This window comes from Trifolium pratense, linkage group LG5 (genome assembly GCF_020283565.1).
Source record: "Trifolium pratense cultivar HEN17-A07 linkage group LG5, ARS_RC_1.1, whole genome shotgun sequence".
Taxonomy (NCBI): Eukaryota; Viridiplantae; Streptophyta; class Magnoliopsida; order Fabales; family Fabaceae; genus Trifolium; species Trifolium pratense.
Window position 1 is genome coordinate 56,489,579 of NC_060063.1, and position 23,081 is coordinate 56,512,659.

Genomic DNA, 23,081 nt, shown 5'->3' on the forward strand with positions numbered 1-23,081 from the left:
ATAATCCGTTAGATAAGTAACGGACATTATAAAAATATAAATTTAAGAAAAATATTTTTTTTTACACGTTTGCTACTTAAATAACGGAAGAGTAAAATAAAAAATTAATAGGACGCGCGAGAAGGTGTCATGGTGGTAGGGTTGCAAAATAAACCTCTTTGTCCACAAATCTATGTGCATTCCTCTCAATAAAAAGGCCCAGCCCAACCTGACGGCTCTTTAGGCCCTAATGTTTTTTCTTCCACCAAATATAGGCCTCCAATTTTATTTGGTTATTTAACTTACCAAAAACTAATAACTTAACAAAAAATAATAAAAAGTCCGTCAAAAAAAAATAAAATATAGATCAAATACAGTTACTTTTGCTAACTCATATATCTCTTATAAAAAAAGAAGTTGAGGGAGTGTAATTTTACAAGATATAGCAAATTTTACATGTAATTATGTCTACACACAACATCAATTTTTTATTTTTGTGCGTTAAACCTCCAGTTTCAAGGGAAGCGATCTTGATTATTCGGAATTCAATTGAAAATAAGTAAAGTTTGACTAACAATTATTTCACATATAAATCAACTCGAATTCTTTCGAATAATTATTTTGTAGGTGGAGTATATATATTAACCAGTTGAGTCAAATCAATTTTTTTTTGTGGTGTTAAAAGAAAAAGAAAACAAGAAATAAACATAAACTAAATTCCAAGCTTCTCTTTCAAAATAAGAGATTCCAAGTCAAGTAGTGGACAATTCCAGTGGGCAGAGCACCTGAAATGTGACCTCTCATTTTCCATAAAGTATGTGCATGTATTTTGTTCCCTAAGAACATGCACTAGTATAGTGCTACTAATTCCATGCAGACCATGGATAATATGAAGGATATATGTTTGTAGCATAAATGTGCAAGGTATCTCGTCCAACATTAACTAATTCAACAGCTTCCAAGCAATCGTTCTTACAATGTTACACACGATGTGTTAAGCCTTCAGTTCCAAGGGGAAGTGATCGTGATAATTCAGAGTTCAATTGAAAAATAAGTAAAGTTTGACTAACAATTGTTTCACATATAAATTAACTCGAATTTTTTCGAATAATTAGTTTGTAGGTGGAGTATACTAAGCACTTGAGTCAAATCAAATTTTTCTGGTGGTGTTACAAAGTAACAGAGAAAAAGAAAACAAGAAATAAGCATAAACTAAATTCCAAGCTTCTCTTTCAAAACAAGAGATTCCAAGTCGGACAGTGGGCAATTCCAGTGGGCAGAGCACCTGAAATGTGATCTCTCATTTTCCATCTGTTCATATATTTTGTTCCCTAAGAACATGCACTAGTATAGTGCTACCAATCCTATGTAGACGATCAATAATATGAAGGATCTCCGTAGCATAAATGTGCAAGGTATCCCATCCAACATTAACCAATTCAACAACTTCCAAGCAATCGCTCTCACAAACAATGTTACACATAACAAGATATTTTTTTTCCCGATAAGCGAAGAACATCTAGATATAAGGGTACAAGACAGGCTAAGGCTTCACATCATCCTTTGTTGCCCATATGTCCTTAATAGTTACACTTTAAAAAATATCTAAACTAAAATATTTGAATAAAAAATTTCAATAAATTTTTTTATTAGTAATTTAAAAAACTCTTCGCGCCAAGTTTGTCTTAATTACACATCAAAACAACGTTAGACGGCGCTGCTCAGTAAATTATGGAGCACACTACATTAAGAAAATAACAAGCAAAATTATACAATGATAATATTTTTGTAGCCTAGCTAATACTAGTTTTATTATATTTGTAAGATGTTTAATATCTATAATGTTAAACTAGACGTTCACTTTAAAATTTTAGTACCATGCAAATGTAGTGGTAACTAAATTCAGTTTAATTTACCATAATCATACCAAAATTGATCGAAAGATATATAATTGATTTTGACATGTTTGAATAATCACCACACCAAGTTAATTGTTTAAAAACCATGCCTACAAAATAGACAAAATTAAATGAACGAAATACTTAAGTTTTCGAATTTGTAGCGTTAGTTAAATATGTAATGGATTAAAGTCAGTCAAATAATTCAAAAGAAAAAAAGCACAAGATGAAAAATTAATCTACACCGCACTAATACAGGGAAACTAAACTATGTTATACTTTAATGACAAAATCACCAAACAAATCTATGTAAATAATACTTATTTATATAAAAGAGGAGAAAAATGTAGATGGGTAATCATAATTTTATGTTTATTCTTCTTCTTTAACTTAGTATGTTTGGTTAGAGAGAAGTTGAAGTTTCTCTCACTTGAAGCTTAAGTTAAAAAAAAATAAACATAAAATTATGATTTATAACTTTTAACTTCAAATATAATTTTTATATCGAAATTTATTATTTAACTCTTTTTTAGCACATATATAAATATATTCACATATAAATCACTTAATTGCAACTCATTTTTATCTAAAATGAATTTAAGATTTTTTTTTGTCAATGTTGAATCAAACATGCATGGTGATTCTTATAGTATATGAACCAGAAATTTAATACTGTAGTTTATAGAGCATGCCAAGATTATAAGGAAAGCAAAACCATAGTACTAAAGAATGAAGCATGCGCTCATGATGTATTGCAGAAAAGAATGTGAATAATGTACTATTTTTTTGGGTGAATGAGAATGTGAATAATATATTCTAAGTATGAAACATTGCATAAAATCCAAGGTAACATCATCCAATTAATAATTGAACAACTAGAGATAATGCGACATTATGGTTTCATTATAGAATTATTATGGAATGTATTAGTTACCTTGTTTCTTGGGTTTGCACGTTTCTAAACACCTGTACCACATTCTGTTTAATTCTATTAGCATATATTGTATACTATTATTCATCCCTTAAAATAAATAAGCAGACAATTTTGAGTTCAAATCCTGACTCTTATATATAATACGATATTCATATCAACTGAATTATACTCACGAGTACAATATACTCTTATTTTTATGGGCAACATAAGGATGTAGTATTTCACTTCAATATTTTTTGTTTATAGATTTAATGAGTCTAGCGTTGAAACTTACACATACAAGTGCAAACAAGAGAGATATGAGATTGAACTCAGGTCGCATCGTATTAAATATATTTGTGATCTTTTATCATCTGCGTTGTACTTACAAACACTTCAATTTCAAGTTCTGTATGAAAATTACTTTTATAGGAAAAAATTCTATATGAAGATATATAATTTTTTAATTACTTATATGTTAGTACATGTATAATGATTGGAATCATCTTGAAGTTATCGCATGATTTGCACGATCATAGGATGATGTTGGCTTAAACTTTTCCCAATCTTGTGAATTTGACTTTTCATTCATTAAAGAAATTCCTCCCTTGTTAGTTAATTAAGGGTATCCCTAAAAGTTAATTCCGTTTTCTTTTTTTACCAATTTGAATCCAAAAGTTGTCCCCAGCCATTTTATTTGTTTCTAAATATAACCAAGCAAGGTTTATGAGTCAAAGTTCCTATATATCCTTATTCACAATCATAGTTTGAATGTACCATCGTCACTATATTTAACTTTGGTAAAATTCGAATGATTAAAGCAGGTTGTTATTTTTCCTTATAGTAGTTTTTATTCATATAAAATCTAGTTTATTATTTATATGAATCAAATGATTTCCTTAACAAAAGTGAAACTATATATTTATTTTGAAGCATGGTGAAACTATACTATACTGTATATGCCTAAGAAAAAGCGCAAAGCAGCATTTTGCTTGAATTTACCATTATATATGTTTATACTTTAAATTGTTCCCATACACATATATAGACATAGACAAAATTAATTATCACAAAAAACAATTATCACAATAAAATAATATTATGACAAACTCTCTTTTGAAAAAAACTAACTACTAGTCCGGTCAGCTTAATTCGGTAGGAATATCACATATTTTATATGTAGGACCAGAGTTCGAAGTCCGGACATTCACTTATCAATCTTAATGGTGGAATTTCTATAGCTCTAGATTAGTTGACAAGAAGAAAAAAAAAAAACTATAACTCAGACACCATTAAGAGTTAAGAAATGAAAAATTGTGATTCAAATAATGTCGATGAGTATATCAAATACTTTAGAATTAACTCTATAATTTATATGGAAAGGAGTATCTAGTAATTTAGAGTTATTAAACCATGAAGTAAGAAATCAAAATTGTGTTCTCTAAAATGATTAATCTTAGGAGGAATTTATTAACCACTTAAATCTAATTAATAGATTAAATATATCAAATACTTTTACCGCCTTTTACATTTATACCGTACTTACATGACATGATTTTCTTTTGGGTCTTGTTAACATGTGCATATAAGGCACATGTTAAGGTATCTCAATAGAGAAATTCAACATTTTATGATACAAAAATCTTAATGCTTGAAAAGTTAAAATATACAAATTCTAAAGTACAGTATAATTTCTATTTTTGATTCCTTAACATGTGCACATATGTTAACATTCTCCTTTTCTTTTTCTTGTTGGAATTTTCGTAATCCAAATATTAAATTAAATTACATGGACAGAGCAGAACATTATATCAAGTGAAATTAGAGCCAATAAAAACAACAAAATTGTGTGTATATAGAAGGATTTCTTTTGGGTGATCTATATATAAAAGGACTATCTAATCTAACACACACTAAAAATCAAGAGATGCAAAATCAAGGTAACCATACACTACTACATAAACAAATCATCTCTTGGTATCTCATTCACATTTCTTATTTTACACTAATCTCATTCGTTAATTCACCAATAACTATCATCGACCGTGTACAAAATAGTTTCTAACCATCCGATTAAAAATCCATAGTACTAATAGTGTCTCAGTGAACAAGACCTTATACATGATACATAATTGAATTCGACGCTATTTCTAACCATCCGATTAAAAATGAATAACCAAAATTAAAATCTATATAAAATCAACCAAATTAATTATATAAATCAAGACGGTCTAATCTATTTTATGCGGCTTCGATTTTATACTACATGTAGCAGTTACAACAGCCTATCGAAATCCGACTTATACATTAAAAAAAAGAGAGAACAGTGTATCTCTGATCTCCCCTACACTAAAACCTGAAAGCATTAACTTCTCTACATTACCTTACATTCACCAAATAAATTTCAATACCCCAACTCCATCCATTAACATTCAATTCATTAGTAACCTGTACCAAATCCTCACGTGCCATTCACGTGCACACTCTCTTATCTTCTCAAAACAACAACACAACAATAACACAACACACCCTTTTCCTCATTCTGTTTCACTCTCTCTCTTAACGTCGTCGTTTTCATTTTCAACATTCTCTACAGTTTCTATAGTATTATGGATACAAATACAGTTACAGTTACAGTTACACCACCGTCACCGTCATCGTTACAAAACATAAGCCCCAGCATTCTCATCATTGTAATCGTTCTCGCCGTCACCGTCATCGTTTCATTCGCAATCTGTTTTCTTCTACGTCACCTCAACTGTAACTGCCTCCGCCGTCGTATCGCCGCCGATCCAACATCAACAACAACAACAACCGAATCATCACATCACAACAACCAAATCTCGCCGGAGATAATATCTCCTTCCGTTATCGATTCACTTCCTCTGTTTACATACTCTTCCATTTCTCGCCGCTCCTCCGCCGTCACCGCCGCTGACTGCGCCGTTTGTCTCTCGAAGTTCCGTAACAGTGACCTCCTCCGTTCTCTTCCACTATGTTGCCATGCATTTCACTCTGATTGTATTGACACGTGGCTTCGTTCAAATCTCTCATGTCCTCTATGTCGTTCCTCTGTTTTTCCTTCCGATTCCGACCTCGCGAAAATTCTCCGATCAAATTCCTCGGAGAGTTTCCGAGTTGAAATCGGAAACGTGAGCCGGCGAGGGACTAATTCAACTAATCCAGAACTCGCCGGTGGCGGTGACTCGAGGTCGTATTCTATTGGATCGTTTGATTATCATGTGGTTGAGCCATCGGAAGTTTCATTCACACAAGATCACCGGAGAAGTGTTTCCGATCAGAAGGAAATTCACATTCCGATTTCAGATGATTCTTCTGTAGTTACTATTGCCGGTGAAGTTTCTGGCAGTGGACATTGGTTGAAGGATTACGTGGACAGGCTTTCGGCTACTATTTCATCGCGAACGGCGTCGTTTCGAAGCTCTGGAAGGTTTTTCGGTGGTGGCGGAAGTAGTCGGAGAATTGAGCCGGTTGATTATGATGTGGAAGGTGGTAGAATTGGTGAAGAGATTAGTGAAATGTTTCGTTGGCTTTCAGGGGTATGATGGTAATTAATTAGATTAATCACGTAGATTATGTTTTAAAATTTTGATATATAGTTTTTTATTTTTAATATTTTCAAGCATTCCTTGCTATTATTATCGTTTTAGAAGAACAAAATTAGTGCAAATGATCAGAGAGGCATAGTAACTTTTGGATTTTGATGATGAATTTTATAGGAATGAATATGATAATTTGATCATAATTAGATGAAAAGATATTGGTAAAAGGCCACCAATTATGGATGATTTTTAGTGTAGTTTGTAGTATAATTTTTTCGTTCATCATATGATTATGTTTCGTAAATTGATCCAATCTAAATATAAACTGTATATTAGAGTTGTTTGTTGTTAAAAAGAGTACTAGTTCTCTTATTTTGTTGTCGGTATAGTTTTTTTTGTTAAGTAGTCTAATGATTAGAAAATCCACTTTAAAGGTGAATAAGTAGAGTGTTTCGAATTTAAATTCAGACTGTTACACATATAATGTGATGTTCCTACCAACTGAGCTAAGCTCACGAGACTCCTTGTCGGCATAGTTAATACAAGCAAAATACTACATCTTTTCTCAATGTGATGTCCAAAGTTTATTAATTTGTTTGGATGTTATTGTTGTTGGTTAACCTGTTAATTTTTCATACACCCAAAGAAGTAGGAACCAAAATCTGGTTCCATTTAACTTGTTTAGAATATTGTTACACTACTTCTATAAAAGGGTATTTTTGGATTTTAGGGTAAATGTGTCATATATGCGACAAACGAATGAAATACATATAGTTACTTTATGAAGTAGTGTAGTGACATTAGTAATAATCTTTGGCTTTCAATGAGAAAAGACATGACATGCTTTGTTTGGTGAATTTTTCTTTATGGTTCATCATACTAACTGGTGTCTTAAATATTTTTTAAGCAAAAAAACTACTGTATTAAAAAAAATTATAATATTTTTATTAATTTAATTATTATGCACCGTCATTTTAAAGTTATTTTACACATCTAATAATATATTTTACACATACATTTAATAATGTGTTGACACATCATTTAAAGAATATGACATGTCATGTGTTTTAAAACACATTACATGATGTATCAAATATATGTATGTGTAAAATAATATTACATTGATAATGTATATAAATTAAATTATATTTTTTATTATATTTGATTACTTAATAACTAGGGGGACATATTAGTAGTTTTTTTTTTTTTACGTTTACCATGATATTGAGACAAACGTCGGAGAATCTGTAGGGCACACAAGTTGAATCCTCTTATCCCAACTGAATTTTCTCTATCAGAAATCGAACCCCTAACGACATGCTTAAGAGAACATATATACTTGGACCAATTCATTGTTGGTTGTTATTTTTTATTTGTACTATTTTAAACATTTTATGGCACGTCTTGAGTCTTGTGCTGCGTAGACTATTTGATTTAGTATATATATATATATATATATATATATATATATATATATATATATATATATCATATTTTATTTGTATTATTAAAAGTTTGTTCGGTGATTGATGGTGATTTCCGATGAAGAAATAAATAAGAGTAAAGTATAGGGGTTTCATGTAGGTGAGTGAAGAACGTATGGAATTGAATTAATGGTAGATCATTTATTGTATATTACCAACCTTTTTAATGATAAAGGTCCTACTTCTGCTTCAATTTTAAGTCTTTTGTGACGCTTATTTATGTTTATAGTAATGAAAGGGAACAACTTATTTAATGATCACATATAACGTGATGTTGAGACTTTATTTTTTGGTATGTTGAGAGTTGAGACCTTTTCCAATACTAGCTACAGTAGCATGTTAAGTTGAAACTATTTTTGTCAATTTATTCATTTTCTGATAAAATAGTAACCAGGTAGTCTTGTTTTTGTTTTGCTTATTATAGTACATGTGCATTTTTTTTTATTCCTTCATGTAATTTAATGATCAAAATTTCATCCCTTAAAGTAAATAACAAGAAAATTTCAAATTTAAGCCTTAACTCTTGTATATATTGCAATGTCACTATCCGTTAAGGTATATACTATATTCAAGGGGATTGTTTCATTCATTACTTAACTAGTCATATTTCCATTCCTATTTTACCTTACTTTGTTTTTCAAATTTTATTATTAGTATTTCTTTGATAAATTTTCTATCACTCCAATTTTGTTAACTCTTTCTTTTTTGTTGTTGATAGATTGTGATTGTTAAATTGTTTTATAATAAAAGAAAAAAGACATTAATGATTAAAGAGTTAAAAAAATCAACTACCATGTATAGTATACAATAGAGATATAATAAAATGGAGCGACCATCGAGCACTAATTAAATAGAGTTAAGTCTAGCGAAATGAACTCGATTCTCATAACATGGCGAACTTACATTCTAATTTTGTTTAAAAGAGGTATATACACTGTCCCCGTGAGCTTAGCTCAATTGGCAGAGACATTGCATCATATGTACAGGAGCGGGGGTTCGAATCTTGGACACTCCACTCATTCACCTTTAAGCTGGATTTTCCAGCAACTAGGCTACTTGACAAAAAATAAATAAAAGGTACGTACTCACATTTAATATTCGTCGGTCCTTTAAAAATGATTACCTCTAGTGAAAAGAATCTATATGTGACAAAGAAAGCAGTATCAAATTTATTGTTATCTGTCCAAAAATAAAAAAATATAACAAATTATTAATTATATCGATTTTCATTTTCCATCCTTTTATTTCTAAAGTTCTTTTTGAAACACGCTTATCAAACATAACTTTTTTTTGGTCATATGAGATTTTTTAGTCGTATGAGATTATAAGAATGTACTCGTATTTTCTTTTATCACCAAGCTGCTATAGTTGTACTATGATGCTTTAGGCTGACTTGTAAAACCAATACATGTTTCTTCTTTTCTCTTTTAGATTGTCTAGGAATCCGGGGTTACTTGATGATAAGGCTAACATAACTCACATCAAATGATATCAAATGCAAGAATCAATCATCATATAAGTTTAAAAAAGAATGAACTTTCATCCATCAAAGTAGTACACATATTTGCTTTCTCCTCATCACAAACATACCTTTTTGTTGGAAATTAATTAGTACTATAATAATACAATAAGATCCAAATGATCATTATGCGTATATATCATTAATTAATGTTGAAAAGTTCCAATAAATAATGTTAACTCAGGTAATTCTGATCAAAATATAGTAATAAATATTGAATACTAGAATTAAACAAGCATTTGATTTGGATATGATTATATGAAGCATTACTACTAGCATGTTAAGAAAAAGCAATTTTCCCTTAGTTTTAGGAAAGTTACATCACATTCTACAATTCTTTTTTTATAGGCTGCATATTATGCAATTCTAATTTCATGAATCAAGATTATTTATATTTTCGGTATTAATCCTCCGATTCTCACGATCAATGCAGCTCTACTTTGTTTCAATATCTACTTTCGGCTTTAGACTCGTTGTCCAAAAGATTGTAGAATACCGACCATTGATGATAAGGTCCTGAGAGCATTCTGAGTTTAAAACAAGTTTACTAGGAAAACATTGATCTAATATAAGCAAATTATCTTTGACTTTTAGTTAAAAATGAATCATTCGAAAGAATACAAATTTAAATATTGTCCGAAGTAATTATTGTTTATAAACTTTATTTACTTTCCGGTCAAATTCTAGATTACCAGAAAACCAAAAGATGAATGTTCATACTTTGCAATTCATCCATTGCATGATATTGAAACCACATTTTATTTCTAGTTCACATCATATGGAATTGATTAATAACTACACCATCATCAACTCACCAAATTCCTTCAATTATTTATATGAGCTAACATTTTTATCTTCCACATTGTCTAGTTCAAATCTTGTAATGTGTAAGAGCAGAAGTACCAAGTCCTTTTGCTTCAAAGTAGGTTATATAGTCATTAACTGTGGTTTCTTTGTATTTGGGAGGATTGTTTTCTGATAATAGTTCCTTTATAGGTCCATAAAGCTTTGAGGATGACCTATGAAATGTGCAGAAAAAACATGCAATTGATATTCTTGGACCGACATGATTGGCAAGTACTCTATGTTCAACACTCTTGAATTTATCATTCGTTATAAGCTACAAAGTAAAAAAACGAATAATTAGCTATATGTTTACAACTATTATTGATCCTTCCAATCAATATCTTAAAAACCAAACCAGAAATTGAACTGATAAGAGGGAAACCAAGCCAGTCATTTGTGAAAGAATTAGGCCCTTTTAGTATAGGAAGTTGCAGACCCTGCAAGTTATGCAGTGTCCTATCTTAGTAATTAGAGTATATCTCTATTTTTTACTAATAAAGACACCATTTCCTATCAGTTTGAGAGATCTAGTGTATGTAGAACTAGACAATTTACTTGTAGAGTAAGAAACAATAGTAGGCACAAAACACATAACTTAACACCTCAAATAAAGATGGAAGATAAGTTGTTAGAATTTATGTTGGTTCTAATTCAACCCTATAAAACCAGATTGAATGATGAGACATGGCTCCTACTTATAAACACATTTTTAGGCCATATTAATTCAATATTAGACTTTTAATGAACCGGTCACACCCCCAGGATCGAACATTTAGAGCGTGACCTGAGCGCCCCCATAACAGGTAGGTGAATAAATCTTAAATAGGCTCGAATATCATCTTTAAATTTGAATCGAGTCAAACTCAACCCTACAAAATCAAATTGTATGTTGAAGGACACCTCGTACTTATAAACACATATTCATAGCACATCTCATATCCAATGTTGGACACTTAATGTAATGCCTGATATATGCTTGAAACCAAGTTGAAATTGCAAGATGTTTGAATAATTATAGGAACCAATTTAGGTTGCATGGTGTGTCCTATTTTTGTATCTTTGGTATTTTTTTACTTAAACACATTCTTATTGGTCAATATGTGCCATGTTGAATTTTGTTCATTATGGTACAGTAGAAACAGTTTCTTGTAAATAGTAATATGCACATAAGAACACAGAAAACTTGCCTGCAAAAGATCTCCAACATTAACTATCAGAGCTCCAGGTACAGGTTTTATATCAAGCCATTTATCTTCATAAAGAACTTGTAGGCCACCAATATGGTCTTGTAGAAGCACTGTAAGAAAATCAGTGTCAGAATGCTTCGTTGTTCCCACAGTCAATTCTGGTTCAGGGCACGGTGGATAATAATGGCAAAGAGCAACTAGCCCTTCAGCACAATCCATCATGTATTTCCAGACCTAAAGCTTCTGACAACAATTCAAACAGTAATGTCCCTAGATCCATCATGTATTTCCCATATCCTGGCAGTATATCTCTGCAATGTAAGAATATGTAACCATTTAGAAAAAGAAACAAATGATGATTAAATTGAATTTCAGACCTGTTATAATCTGTGTCAGACTATAAAAATATCATTTTTCTTATATAGAAGACGAGATCACTGAGATTCAGTTCTAGTCGTTTAGATTCATAAAAAAAGATAAGTTTGAGTATCTTAACTTAAGTCGTATGAAACACTCCAAATAAGAACACCGGAGATGACACTAATACTCACATGTCGACATTGGTAATAATTAACAAAAAATTGTATAACACCTAGACCGGTGCTGTGTCCGGTGCTCGACTCTAACATGAGTCAGAAACTAAACACGTCTTCTATCTGAAGTGTTCGTGCTACATACCTGCATACTACGGGAAAATCTTCTGGTTTGTGAGTATCAGGAGCCAAGTAACATATAAAAGTATCCCTCCAATTAAGTGCAGATGAGCTATAAATATCAAAATTACTATTATAAATAAAGGATCTATTCTTATCTCTTGAATACAAAGCCTTTTTGACTTCTGTGTCCTGCTCATAAAACCTCTTAACACCATCTTTCAACTCCTCAAGAACACTCAAAGGGATTCCATGATTAGTAATCTGAAAAAAACCCCATGTTTCACATGCTTCCTTGATTTTGTCAACAATCCCTTGGTGAATACTAGGATCTTTATTATCAATATCTACAAGGTCTATGACAGGAATAACATGGCTTGGATTGTTGGCTTTCTGATATTTGTCTGGTTGATGATGAAAAAAGCTTGGGATCTTCTTAAGTCCTTCATCAACAAGTCCTTTTACACCAGCTTTTGTTTCATCAAATGCTTTGCGTTCGCTCAGTATAGAATCAAGGTTAGGCTTGCCTGTATCGTCGGTTCCCATTTTCTTTCGTTTGTTACAGAGCTAGAAATGACAATTAGAAGAGTGTATATAAGAAGAAATAATCATATATGACACCAAAGAGTTAGGCATGAGCTAACATTTTAGGTAGAATTGATGGCGCTAAACATGGACACAAACAAAAACACCAAATATGATACTGACTGACACAAATACATCGACACTAGTTATACTTTGAGAAAATATAATATTTGAATGTACCCGTCAACACTAACACATGTTGAACACAAATCTGTAGAGAGGTATTAGATGGATCAAGATACAATTATTGTCTAGAGTTTACTAACTTTCCAGCCAAATTCTAGATTACCAGAAAACCAAAAGAAAAAAATTATTTGTTTTCAATAAGTGAATATTTATACTTTACAATTCATCCATTTAATGATATTGAAACCACATCATATTTCTGGTTCATATCACAATCATAGTAGGTTCATTCATCTTCCACATTGTCCAGTTCAAATCTTGTAATGTGTAAGAGCAGAACTACCATCAAGTCCTTTTGCTTCATAGTAGGTTACATAGTCAGTAACTGTGGTTTCTCTATATTTGGGAGGATTGTCTTCTGATAATAGTTCCTTTATAGGTCCATAGAGCTTTGAAGATGACCTATGGCCTGTGCAGAAAAAACATGCAACTGATATTCTTGGACCAACATGGTTGGCAAGTACTCTATGTTCAACACTCTTGAATTTATCATTGGTTATAAGCTACAAAGTAAACAAAAAAATAATTAGCAATATGTTTGCATCTATTATTTTCTACCTCTCTGCAGTTAGAATTTTTCTCACAAAAGACATAACACCTAAAATAAGATTGAAGATAAAAATTAGAATTTATATTGGGTCTATACTTTTTTTTGAAGCAATATTGGGTCTATAATTGTATGGTGAAAGATGCGTCGTACTTATAAACACATTTTCAGACCATATGGCATTCAATATTGGACTCCTAATTAACACATCCATCTCATGCTCAAAACTGGACATATGGAGCGTGACCTGATAGCAGGTAGTCCAATAGATCCTGAATAGACTCTAATACTATCTTAAAATTCTAGTTGGGTCTAACTCAATCCTACGAAATGAATTTGTATGCTTTAAAAATGCCTCATACTTATAAATACATTTTCATACCATATTATCTCATGCCTATAGGACTCTTAACATAATGCATGCTACATGCTAAGAACCAAGTTGAAATTGCAAGAGATTTGATTAATTACAGGAACCAAAACAGCACCATGATAAATTACATTAGCCATTTTAGGTTGCATGGTGTGTCCTATTTTAGTAGTTTTGATCTTTTTTACTTAGTGTAGAACACATTCTGATTGGTCAATATGTGCCATGTTGAATTTTGTTCATTATGCACATAAGAATACACAAAACTTGCCTGCAAAAGATCTCCAACATTGACTATGAGAGCTCCAGGTACAGGTTTTATATCAATCCATTTATCTTCATAAAGAACTTGTAGGCCACCAATATGGTCTTGTAGAAGCACTGTGAGGAAATCATTATCTGAATGTTTGGTTATTCCAACTGTTAACTCTGGTTCAGGACATGGTGGATAATAATGGCAAAGAGCAACTAGTCCTTCAGCACAATCCATATCTTTTAGATGGTTTGGATTCAGACCTAAAGCTTTTGACAACAATTCAAATAGTAAAATCCCTAGATTCATCATGTGTTTTCCATATTCTCGCAGTATATCTCTGCAATGAAAGAATAAGTAGTCAGTCAATTAGAAAAAAATTTGATGATTAAATTCAATTTTATACCTATTATAATTTGTATCAGTTGGATATTATAATTGTTTTGGTGTTAACCCTATTTTAATACGAAGTTCGTCCGAGAGATAAGTAAAGTTTGACTAAAGAATGATTTTTATACAAATTTATACTAATATTTGTTTTGTGTGAGTTAGAATGAGATCAGAGGCAGAAGTATTGTATGAGGCAGAATGACCTTGTTGTCACTTCAATCATACAAACCAGCTAAATTAGAGTACCTTAACTTAAGTCCGGTAAAACACTAACATAGATACGAACATCAGAGATGACACTAATACTCACACGTTGACCGATAATAATGAATATAATCACCTACATCGGTGCTGTGTTGGTGCCTGACTCTGACATGAGTCAGACACTAGACATGCCTTCTAAATTAGGTGTCCGTGCTACATACCTGCATACTACCGGAAAATCTTCCGGTTTGGGAGTATTAGGAGCCAAGTAAGAAAAAAATGTATCCCTCCAATTAAGTGCTGGTGAGCTATAAATATCAAAATTGCTATTATAAATAAAAGATCTATTCCTATCTCTTGTATACAAATCTTTCTTGACTTCTATATCCTGCTCATAAAACCTCTTAACACCATCTTTCATCTCCTCAAGAACACTCAAAGGGATTCCATGATTAACAATCTGAAAAAAACCCCATGTTTCACATGCTTCCTTGATTTTGTCTACAAGGTCTATGACAGGAATAACATGGCTAGTGTTGTTAGCTTTCTCATATTTGTCAGGTTGATGATGGAATAAGCTTGGAATCTTCTTAAGTCATGCATCAACAAGTCCTTTTACACCAGCTTTTGTTTCATCAAATGCTTTGCGTTCGCTCAATATAGAATCATGGTTAGGTTTGATTGTATTGGTGGATCCCATTTTCTTTCTTTTGTTATGGAGCTAGAAATGGCAACTAGAAGAGGTTATAAGAAGCAATAATTATATATGAGACCAAAGAGTTAGGCATGAGCTACATTTTAGGTAGAATACTAGAATTGATAGCATTATGAAACATGGACACGGACAAAAACACCGAATATGATATTGATTGACACCGCCAACATTAGTTATAATTTAAGAAAATTAAATATTTGAATGTACTCAGTCAAACACTAACACATTTTGGACATAAATATGAAGTGTGTTATATTGATCGCGAGTATCGAATACTTACACATGTATTGATCAATGATCTTTTCATTAAATAATAACAGTTCTTGCTTCAATTTGTATACATTTTTTGTACCATACTGATTTACAATAGAGATCAACTCAAATTCAACATAGACCTCTTTCGTCTTTCAAGCTCGATGTTTAAAAGACTGTAAAATACCAAATAACGATGAAAAAAATGTCCGAGAGCATTGAATAAAAGTGAGTTTACTTGAAAAACACTGATCTACCATAAGCAAAAATGATCTTTATTTTCAATAAGTGAATGTTTAAAATTGCAATTAATCCATTGCATGTGGAAAGTTTATGAATAACTACACCACTTTAAACTCACTAAATTTATTCAATTATTTGTATTATGAGTTAACATATTCTTCACCACATTGTCTTGTTCAAATCTTGAAATGTGTAAGAGCTGAAGTACCATCTAGTCCTTTTGCATCGAAGTAAGCTACATAATCAGCAACTGTGGTTTCTCTGTATTTGGGAGGATTGTCTTCTGATAATAGTTCCTTTATAGGTCCATAGAGATTTGAGGATGACCTATGACCTGTGCAGAAAAAGCATGCAACAGATATTCTTGGACCAACTTGATTGGCAAGTACTCTGTGTTCAACACTCTTGAATTTGTCATTCGTTATAAGCTACAAGGTAAACAAACAAATAATTAGCTATACGTTTACATCTACTATTGTTTCTTCGAATCAATATCTTAAAAATCGAACATGTGAGAATTGAGATCAAACCAATTGAAAAACTGGACAATTCATAGTTCAACCGGTTAAAACGGCTGGTTCGGTCCAGTTTTTAAAACATTGCTTTGAAGTGTGTTCATCTTAAGGTCTCAGGTTCGAATCATTCTGATATCACTTTATGTGTTAGGTTGGTCCATTCATAGCAAAACTTTGACTTTATTTCAATGTTAGTTGATGGTAGGATTGATGTCATTTGGATTAGTCGGTCCTTGGGTCGGATCCCGAGTTTTTTAAAATAAAATGGAACATTACTAATAGTAATATGCACATAAGAATACAGAAAACTTGCCTGCAAAAGATCTCCAACATTAACAATTAAAGCTCCAGGAACAGGTTTAATATCAATCCATTTATCTTCATAAAGAACTTGGAGGCCACCAATATGATCTTGGAGAAGCACTGTGAGGAAATCATTGTCAGAATGTTTGGTTGTTCCCACAGTCAATTCTGGTTCTGGACATGGTGGATAGTAATGGCAAAGAGCAATTAGCCCTTCAGCACAATTCATATCTTTCAAATGGTTTGGGCTCAGACCTAAAGCTTCTGACAACAATTCAAATAGTAGAGTCCCTAGATTCATCATGTATTTCCCATATTCTAGCAATATATCTCTGCAAGAATATGTTGCAAATTAGAAAAATGTTTGAGATTAAATTCAGTTTCATAAGTTTTACGGCAATTTGTTCCATTTACTCCCTCCGTGACATTTTATAAGAAAATTTCAGATTTCTAGGTTCATTGCATAATTAATGTATCTGGACTATAATTAAGGATGGTGGGAGTATACAAGATAAAAAAGATAATGTAATAAGCAAAAGGCAAAGCTTGAGTATGAATACACAATGAAGTATTGTGAATGACGGAGTGATCATGTTGTCGTGATATACTAAGATTCGATCATTGTCATTTGACATTTCCACAAAAAGAGACCAAGTTGAGTACCTTAACTAAAGTCCTATGAGCATTAACGCAGACACCAAATACATTGAGACTGACACGTTAACACCAATAATAATTTTAAAAATGGTATAATGATATGTTAGGAACGGTGTCAGTGTCCGAAATTTGTACCAACACGTATTAGACACCACACACGCCTTAAATCAATATGAAGTCGGCGGTGTCCAAAACTTGTACCAACATGTATCAGACACCAAACACGCATTAGATCAATCTGAAGTGTTAATACAACAAAAAAAAATAGTAACCAAAGTTCAACGACCACATAAATTTTATACATATGCATACATACCTGCACACAGCAGGAAAATCCTCTGATTTAGGAGTATCAGGAGCCAAGTAAGACGCAAAAGTATCCCTCCAATTAAGTGCTGGTGAGCTATAAATATCAAAATTACTATTATAAATAAAGGATCTATTCACATCTCTTGAATACAAAGCCTTTTTGACTTCTGTATCCTGCTCATAAAACCTCTTAACACCATCTTTCAACTCCTCAAGAACACTCAAAGGGATACCATGATTAACAATCTGAAAAAAACCCCATGTTTCACATGCTTCCTTGATTTTGTCAACTATCCCTTGATGAATACTTGAATCTTTATTATCAATATCTCCAAGGTCTATGACAGGAATAACATGGCTTGTGTTGTTGGCTTTCTGATATTTGTCTGGTTGATGATGGAAAAAGCTTGGGATCTTGTTAAGTCCTTCATCAACAAGTCCTTTTACACCTGCTTTTGTTTCATCAAATGCTTTGCGTTCACTCAATAGGAAATCAAAGTTATGCTTGATTGTATTGGTGGATCCCATGTTTGAAGTGGTTTCTGGATAGAGCTAGAAGTGGTAACTACAAGAGTTAGTAGAAAAAGCAAGATTTTATATTCTTATTACATGTGACCCCTAAGAGTTACGTATATAAACAACTAATTGGACTCAGATTAATTAAGCTACAAAGTAGTTCTCACTTTTCTTATGTTTGTAATTGTTTTGGAGCTAGAAGTGCTTAAGTAGAAAAATGAGTTACTAACATATTTTTTTTTACAATACTGAGGGTTTGAAATGACATGTCTTTGTCATCTCTAATATCTAAGTGAGAGTTTCTGCTTATCGAACACAAACATCATATACAATATTGATATTGACGCATCAACATCAATGATAATTAAAGAAAGTGACATTAAAATTAATGTATTGTTGTCGTGTCAAACACAAATTTGAAGTGTCCAAGTCATATATAAATTAATGGTTAATGAGGTCCCTAGAACAGATCATTTGGGAGAATTCGAGTCTGATTTCTGATGAGAACAATTTTTAACGGACTTTCCTAATCTCGCGGCCGAACTCTGAATTATCGAACCCGTTTTCCTTGAGAACCAGAGGGTTAATAACCAAAACAAATTGATTATTAACTAAAATAACTTTTGGTCGAACTTTATTGAAAATATTTTTCAGCCAAAATTATTATAACATTTTTATTGAAAATCAAAGGTTAAGAAAAAAAAAAAAACTTCACAATTTGTGTATAGAATGTTGATTAGTTAACCAATCCCATTAGACATTAATCTAAAGTTTACCCTCTAAATAGATGCATCCGTCTCAATCTAAGCTACCTAGAACAATTTTTTTTGTAGATAGAACATTTATTTTTAAAAAATGACGATTAGTCAAATTGTCAAAAGATTTATTTTATGATTGGGACTTTCGTGGAAAAGGAAAAAGATAAAATCACTGAAAAATCTTTTGTGGGACAATCTCATTAATATTGCTTGAATAAATTCACTAAAAAAATTGTGATGGGGAGGAGGATTTTGGAAAGCTTGAATAAATTCTACAAATCTAATTTATGTCTTTATATTGCTTTAAATATTAAATTATTTTTTTGGTTACATTTAAAAATTATTAATTATAAGCAATATGCAATTATTTATTAGTCCTCTTACCAAAAAAAATTATTTATTAGTCCCTGCAAATGCAAAAACTAAAATTCAAAAAATGAAAGATTTCTATATATTTTCTTACTCCCATAGCCCCATCCCTCCATCATACCCCCCTCCCCTTTAAACTACGAAATAGAATTTAGGTTTTGTTTGCGAGAGTAAGTTCTTGAAGGAGGGATTTTAAAAGGCTAAATCAATATTTTGACATGAGCTAATCACAATTAGGTGCCAAATCATGCACCATTATCCCGCCTAATGCCATTTAGCCGCTCAAACTCAAATCCTTCACTTTTCAAACAAAGAAAAGCCATTCATATACTTAATCATATCTTCAATATTTTGAGAGCACAGTCTGACCAATCATGTGCGTCAATTAAAGAGAAGAAACTTCGGTCATTGAATTCAATGTGGTGCCAAATGTTTCTAGAGAATGTATATTCCTCAACACAATGAAGGAAAGTCGTTTCCTGGAGGCCACATCGAGTAAAAATAGAGGAAGTGTCCAACTTTCGATGATTGAGAGTAAGGATAAAATACGAACCGAATTATGACAGGCTAACCGCGTAACGTAAGAAAAAGATGATCTTCGTATGTAACTACTTTACTTCAAATAAAATGCAGAAAGCCAAAAGTTTTGAAAGAAAAAGATGATATTCGAATGTAACTACTCTACTTAATTTTATGTGCGCAGCAAATTTGAATTGTGTTAAGTTGTTTTGGTAATAAAAATAAGTTTAAATGTATTGGACTTCATATTTTCATAAAAGTAATATTTAGACCCCCTTGTTAAAAAAAAAATGATTTTTTGGGCTTAATTTTTTTTCTTCAAATTTTTAGTCATTATTTTAATTTTTCAAGTAGCAAAATTTGTTAGACACATGTTCTTTAACTGTTCAGTAGCTCGTGATAATTAGTGTGCAACTGGTCTTTGTTCAGTGTTAAATAACATTGCGTACCAGCAAAATACTGTTATGGATCGTATTTTCGTTTTGTGCAACAATGAAAATAGTGATACTATTGGAAGAATGGCTATTTTACTATGGAGCATTTGGCACAATCATAATGATAAAATTTGGAATGACAATGTCCGGCTGCCGAGCCAAATCAAAAGACATGTCTTTGATGCTTGGAAGATTGATACTCAATTCATAAACTACAGCGTAACACTGTGAATATGGTTACAGAAGCAGGTCTATTACGGTGGGTAAAATCAAATCTAGGTTGGGTAAAATGCAAAGTTGATGTTGCTTTCGTTACTGGCTCTGGGAAAACCTCATTGGGATTGTGTTTTCGTGATAGTAATGGTCAGTTCATGGCTGGTATGACGCTATGCCAGCAGTCTGTGATTTCAACTTTAGAGGGTGAAGCATGAGCATTACTTTTAGCTATGAAAGAAGCTAGACATAGAGGACTAGATCGAGTTCAATTTGAAAGTGATTCGAAGGTGTTGGTTGATGCTATTCACATGAAGCGTAGAGACAATTCTGAGTTTCTTTCAATTGTTCATGATATTGTTATTTTTATGTCGTCTTTTCTAAACTTTGAGGTTAAGTTTGTTAGGAGGCAAACGAATTCGGTTGCTTATACTCTTGCTAGGGTGACCAATTCTTGAGCTAACTTCCATAGATTTGATATTATTCCCTTATGTATTGAACATTTAATATTTAATGAAATGCATTAAGTTTGTTTGATTAAAAAAAAAATATACTGGGTATTTGGTCCAAATACATCAACTAATTTTATTTTGAAGTTACTTATAATATAAACTCTCAAAAAGAGTCTATTTTTGCTTGTTAATAAACCCAAAGGATTCATATCTTGGTACAAGAGCTAAAGATATTCAGACATTGAGAATACTGTACATTGAAAGAAATATGGGCTAGAAATAAATTTTTAAAGAATGTTCTTCATCAATTTTTAATTTTTTGATAAATATATTAAAGGTAATTACACATAAATAAAAAGTAGCCGAATAACAAATTGTGCCGTTAAACATTTTTAAAACGCAAAATCAATCCTTCAAAAAACCGTCACTTCACAAAATTGAAATTATAAGAACGAATTAGGTCAAACATTCTTCTAGAAATTTAACTAAAACTTGCACACATTTGTAGATCAAACTTAACTAAGGGAAGTTGCCTTCACTAAAATTTCAATCACCTCCTCACTATCATACCCATTTTTTTCTTCTTATAATCGATTATACTCATTTTAAAATATTTTGTTTGTCTTAACTGATATTCATATATAAGGGTTTAATTTCTCTCAATAAATTTTTCTATACATTTAAAATATTTGTCATTATAAAAATGATAAGAAATAAAAAAATTGAGGTGTTAATTTAGTGGTAAGAGCTTAACATTATAATCTCAAGATTTCGAGTTTGAATCTCTATAACATTATAAAATAGTCATTTTTCTTACCATTAAACTAATACCTCAACATTTTTTAACAACCAAATATGATTATATATGTGAAATGGAAAGAAAAAAATACAAGAGATAATCCACTTGAACAAAAAAGACCCTTAGCGCACTACCTACTTGTACAATTCATAAAATAAACATGAAGACTTTTGCTTCTTAGCCAACTATCCATTTTCATGATATCAAATTAAGCCTCTCTACCCACCCTCATGCCTAGGCTAGGGATGGCAAAAAAACCCAAATCCGAGAGACTCACCCGAACCCAAACTCAAGTCAACGGGAGAAACTTGATTTGACTGGGTTTGGGTTTGGGTTCGGGTGACACCCGATAATATGGGTGTGGGTTTGGTATAAGTCAAACTCACACCCGAAACCCATACATCCACCCGAAATATTTTATAATTACCTAATTACCCCCATAGTCTCCTTCAATTTCCTTGGAAGACCTTAAATTTTAGTTGTAATTTAATTTCTTGAAAGTCTATGTTGTAATTTCTTGAAAGTCTATATTTGAATTTCCTTGGAAGACCTTAATTTTAGTTGTAATTTAATTCAAAGTCTATGTTGGAATTTAATTTCTTAAATTTGCAAATTATTTTCAAATGTGCTGCGAGTTTGGGTTTGGGTGGAAAAACTCGAACCCAATGGGTGTGGGCGTGGGTGTTGTTTTGCCACCCGAACAACCTTTGGGTTTGAGTTTGGGTTTGAGTTTGGGTTTGGGTTTGGGTGATGATTTCGGGTGTGGGTTTGGTAAGTGTCAAACCCGCACCCATGGGCGCCCGTTGCCATCCCTATGCCTAGCGCGAGTCTGAGGCAAATGCTCATATTTCATTCCTTAACTCGGCTATGATACCATAATGTTAAGAAGTCTCAAACTACCATAGCTGGTGGTCTAGTCATTTGCTGTGTTTGAGCCTTGTATAATTTGTTTTTTGATTCTCGGTACTACTTGTTGTAAGCCTTTGTAGTCGACCTCGGTACGTCTTGTGCAGAGGAGGCTATTTCAGTAAATATATTTCATTTTAGCTTGTTCAAAAAAAATATTAAGAAGTCTCATATCGGTTGCGAGATGACCTGAATATATGTTTATAAAGTAGAGACAATCATCACCTTACAAGTCAGGTTTGTAGGATTAAGTTAGGCCGACTTCCAATTCTAAGATATTCTAGCTTAACAATTCAATTCAATCTATGGTTCATACATGCAGCAATGTTAAAACTTAAAACCTCTTAGGTAGAGATTGTCACTCATTTGAATATCACAAGACTCGAAGAATTAGTCTCGCAATTACGTATAGAGGAGAACTAACTTACGTCAAAAAATAAAACTTATGTGACAGTTTCCACCAATCCACCAATGCTACTATAAAACTCCATGGATAAGACTCGTGAGTGAGAGTTTATGATAACTTTGTAATTTCGTCTATTTA

At 32.0% G+C, this 23,081-nt stretch overlaps 2 protein-coding genes and 2 pseudogenes across 2 annotated transcripts; 1 reads left to right on the forward strand and 3 right to left on the reverse strand.

Annotated features, from left to right (window-relative positions):
• Positions 1-5,249: 5,249 nt before the first annotated feature.
• Positions 5,250-6,586, forward strand: LOC123885239 (E3 ubiquitin-protein ligase ATL4-like). The gene has a single exon (XM_045934511.1). The coding sequence runs from the start codon at positions 5,400-5,402 to the stop codon at positions 6,354-6,356; it is 957 nt and encodes a 318-aa protein (XP_045790467.1). The 5' UTR covers positions 5,250-5,399; the 3' UTR covers positions 6,357-6,586.
• Positions 6,587-10,114: 3,528 nt separating this feature from the next.
• On the reverse strand, positions 10,115-12,621 carry LOC123885590 (annotated as a pseudogene).
• Position 12,622: 1 nt separating this feature from the next.
• On the reverse strand, positions 12,623-15,355 carry LOC123885592 (annotated as a pseudogene).
• A 443-nt stretch (positions 15,356-15,798) lies between these two features.
• On the reverse strand, positions 15,799-18,312 carry LOC123885598 (1-aminocyclopropane-1-carboxylate oxidase homolog 3-like). The gene is made up of 3 exons (XM_045934882.1): positions 17,579-18,312; positions 16,616-16,937; positions 15,799-16,215 (listed from the first exon to the last, which is right to left on the reverse strand). The coding sequence occupies exons 1-3, from the start codon at positions 18,097-18,099 to the stop codon at positions 15,964-15,966; spliced, it is 1,095 nt and encodes a 364-aa protein (XP_045790838.1). The 5' UTR covers positions 18,100-18,312; the 3' UTR covers positions 15,799-15,963.
• Between the last annotated feature and the right edge of the window lie 4,769 nt (positions 18,313-23,081).